This window comes from Otolemur garnettii, unplaced genomic scaffold (genome assembly GCF_000181295.1).
Source record: "Otolemur garnettii isolate 467f Iridium unplaced genomic scaffold, OtoGar3 scaffold00013, whole genome shotgun sequence".
Lineage (NCBI taxonomy): Eukaryota > Metazoa > Chordata > Mammalia > Primates > Galagidae > Otolemur > Otolemur garnettii.
Genome location: NW_003852408.1, coordinates 817,787 through 820,012, shown reverse-complemented (window position 1 = coordinate 820,012; position 2,226 = coordinate 817,787). Strand labels below are relative to the sequence as shown.

At 58.0% G+C, this 2,226-nt stretch overlaps 1 protein-coding gene across 6 annotated transcripts in view; it reads right to left on the bottom strand.

Annotated features, from left to right (window-relative positions):
- NGEF (neuronal guanine nucleotide exchange factor) overlaps positions 1-2,226 on the bottom strand; it is a 107,739-nt gene that overhangs the window by 2,769 nt on the left and 102,744 nt on the right. For all 6 annotated transcript variants that reach the window (XM_023510347.1, XM_023510343.1, XM_023510346.1 and 3 more), the window contains 3 exons: positions 1,818-1,981; positions 1,253-1,408; positions 389-468 (listed from right to left, as the gene is read on the bottom strand). In XM_023510347.1, coding sequence (XP_023366115.1) covers positions 389-468; positions 1,253-1,408; positions 1,818-1,981 — 400 coding nt within the window. The remainder of the gene's footprint in view (positions 1-388; positions 469-1,252; positions 1,409-1,817; positions 1,982-2,226) is intronic.

Sequence of the window (2,226 nt, the reverse complement as noted above, 5' to 3'; positions counted from 1 at the left end):
TTTGGGGTGATCAGGATAGGGTGAACCAATCAGGCTTAGCGGCTCCTCTCTAAGGGCTGTGCTCTTTCACATTTTATAAACTTTTCAGACACTGGAAACCCCAAAAGGACAGTGGATTCTGGGCCCTAATTCCTCTGGTGTCTATGTGGTACTTGCCACTTAGAACCCAAAGGTTTCTTTGTTAACTCTGTCCAACTTTCACAAAGCTTGGGGATGCCAGTGTTCCTGGCTGGCACTAAGCTGTCAGCTGGTATATAAGGCCCACCTCCACGGAGACCCATGGAGGCCTCTGGGACCACCGGCTCGGGGAGAGTTCACAGAGCACCCAAAGTGGGGCTGAGCCACGCCACAGCACAAAGCATGTTCCTTGGCCTAGCCGGTGACTTACCCAGCAGCCGAGATGTGAACGAAACGAACTTTGTCCTCCTGTTGGGGGCCAGTGAGGTCATCCAACGCTTCATCTCACTCCTAGCACAGGAAAGAGGACAGTGCCCTAACCACAGAGCAACAGCACCCCCCGTTGGCTAGCAGCCATTCAGTGCTGGCCAGGACATCACTCAAGGCCACACCAGGGACAGCTCAGCAGAGCCACAGAAATTATCCATCCCAGGATTTTACACACACAGAAACTGCACAGAGGGCACAGGAGCCCCTCTGTGGTCCTCCTGTGTGGTGCTTTAAAACAATGCAGTGAGGGGCAGCCCTCTACCAGGTCCTACAAGTAGGTGCGTGAAAGCACATTCCGTGGCCAGTTCCACTGCAGCCACAGTTTCTCATCCCCTCCCTTTGCATCAGCTTTGGGGATGAGGAGAGAGGTGGAGGCCCAGCTCGGCAGGGCACATGGGAGTTGGGTCTGGTGGCTCACAAAGCCTCTCTCCCCACATCCATCTTGTTCATCCCTTTCGAGGGTTCTGAGGTTGCCCAAGGAGGAGATGGTGCAGGCTTGAGGCCACAAGGCCAGGGAGCAGCAGGGGGAGGGCTCGAAGCTCTAAGGTGGCCTGTCTGAAAAGAGAGACTTGCCCAGAGTGTGAGGCCCTGAGGGAACACAGTACACACACAGGGAAGGCACAAACACCCCTAGGGGCTCTTCCCTGACACTAACAGAAGCCCTCACACCACAGTCTTGGGGCAGCGAGGATGGGGCAAGGCTGGTCCTACACGAGTGTGTGCTGAGCCTTGCTCTGACTGGAATGGGCCTGTGGGCAGGCAAGGCCACTTGGAACAGGTGCCCTGAGGGTCTCCAGGCACTCACTGAGAGGATGCTTTCAACATGTAGGTGGCCTCCCGGTCATCCGCGTTCTCGAGCAGTCGCAAGATGAACACATTGGCCAGCGTCTGGCCCTGGTCCTCCAGCTCCTCCACGCGGAGCAGGCCCCTTGGGGCTGAGTCAAACACCTGGTACTTGTCTCTGGGGACCAGGGGAGGCAGGGCAGGAAGGTCAACCCCAAGGAGGACTGTGGGGGCACCCAGGAGAGCCCAACCCTGCAGCTCTGCCTCTCTTCACCCACTCTAGAAGCTCCCCTCCCAAATGCCTGCCTTCCTCACCCCAGGAGCAGGCAAGGAGTTAGCCCCAATGACACTAAGGTGGCTGCCCTGCTGAACACTGGCTGTGTGTCAGCCGCTGAGCAGGGCCCTTCACAGCCCCAGGAGCAAGCCCCTACTTAACAGGAGGGGAAATGGAGGCCAAAGGCCCAAAGCTGGACAGCAACAAAGCAAGCCTTTAAACCTGACCCCAGAGCCTGAGCTGTGTCCTGCCTCCTCCCTGTACCCCCCAGGTCCCAGCCAAACCCAGCGTCCATGTCCCGGCCCTGGCTCACCCGGGGATCTGCCGGCAGATCACCAGCAGGTCGTTGAAGAGAAAGAGGTAAATTTCATGGAAGAGCTTCTTGGTCCTCAGGGTCCGTGAGGTCTTGGGGCCTGACATCTGTTGCAGCTCGCCCTGCTTCAGCAGCCAGCGGGAGTGGGAGATGATGGGCACCGACTGGGGGAGAGGAGGGCATCAGGCAGGCTGAGCCCCGCAGGGGATGGGTGATGCTGTGATGTGCAGTGTGCCAGGGCTGTGCTGGCTCTATCTCGTGTCCTGCTGCTGCCCAGGACCCGAGTACACGGATGCAGGGAAATGGCAGGGCAGTGCGTGAGTCTGAACGTGAATGTGCACCCCTGTATGTGTGTGCGTGTGTGTGCATGCATATGTATGTAAGCACACGCACATGCATGCATGTGTTC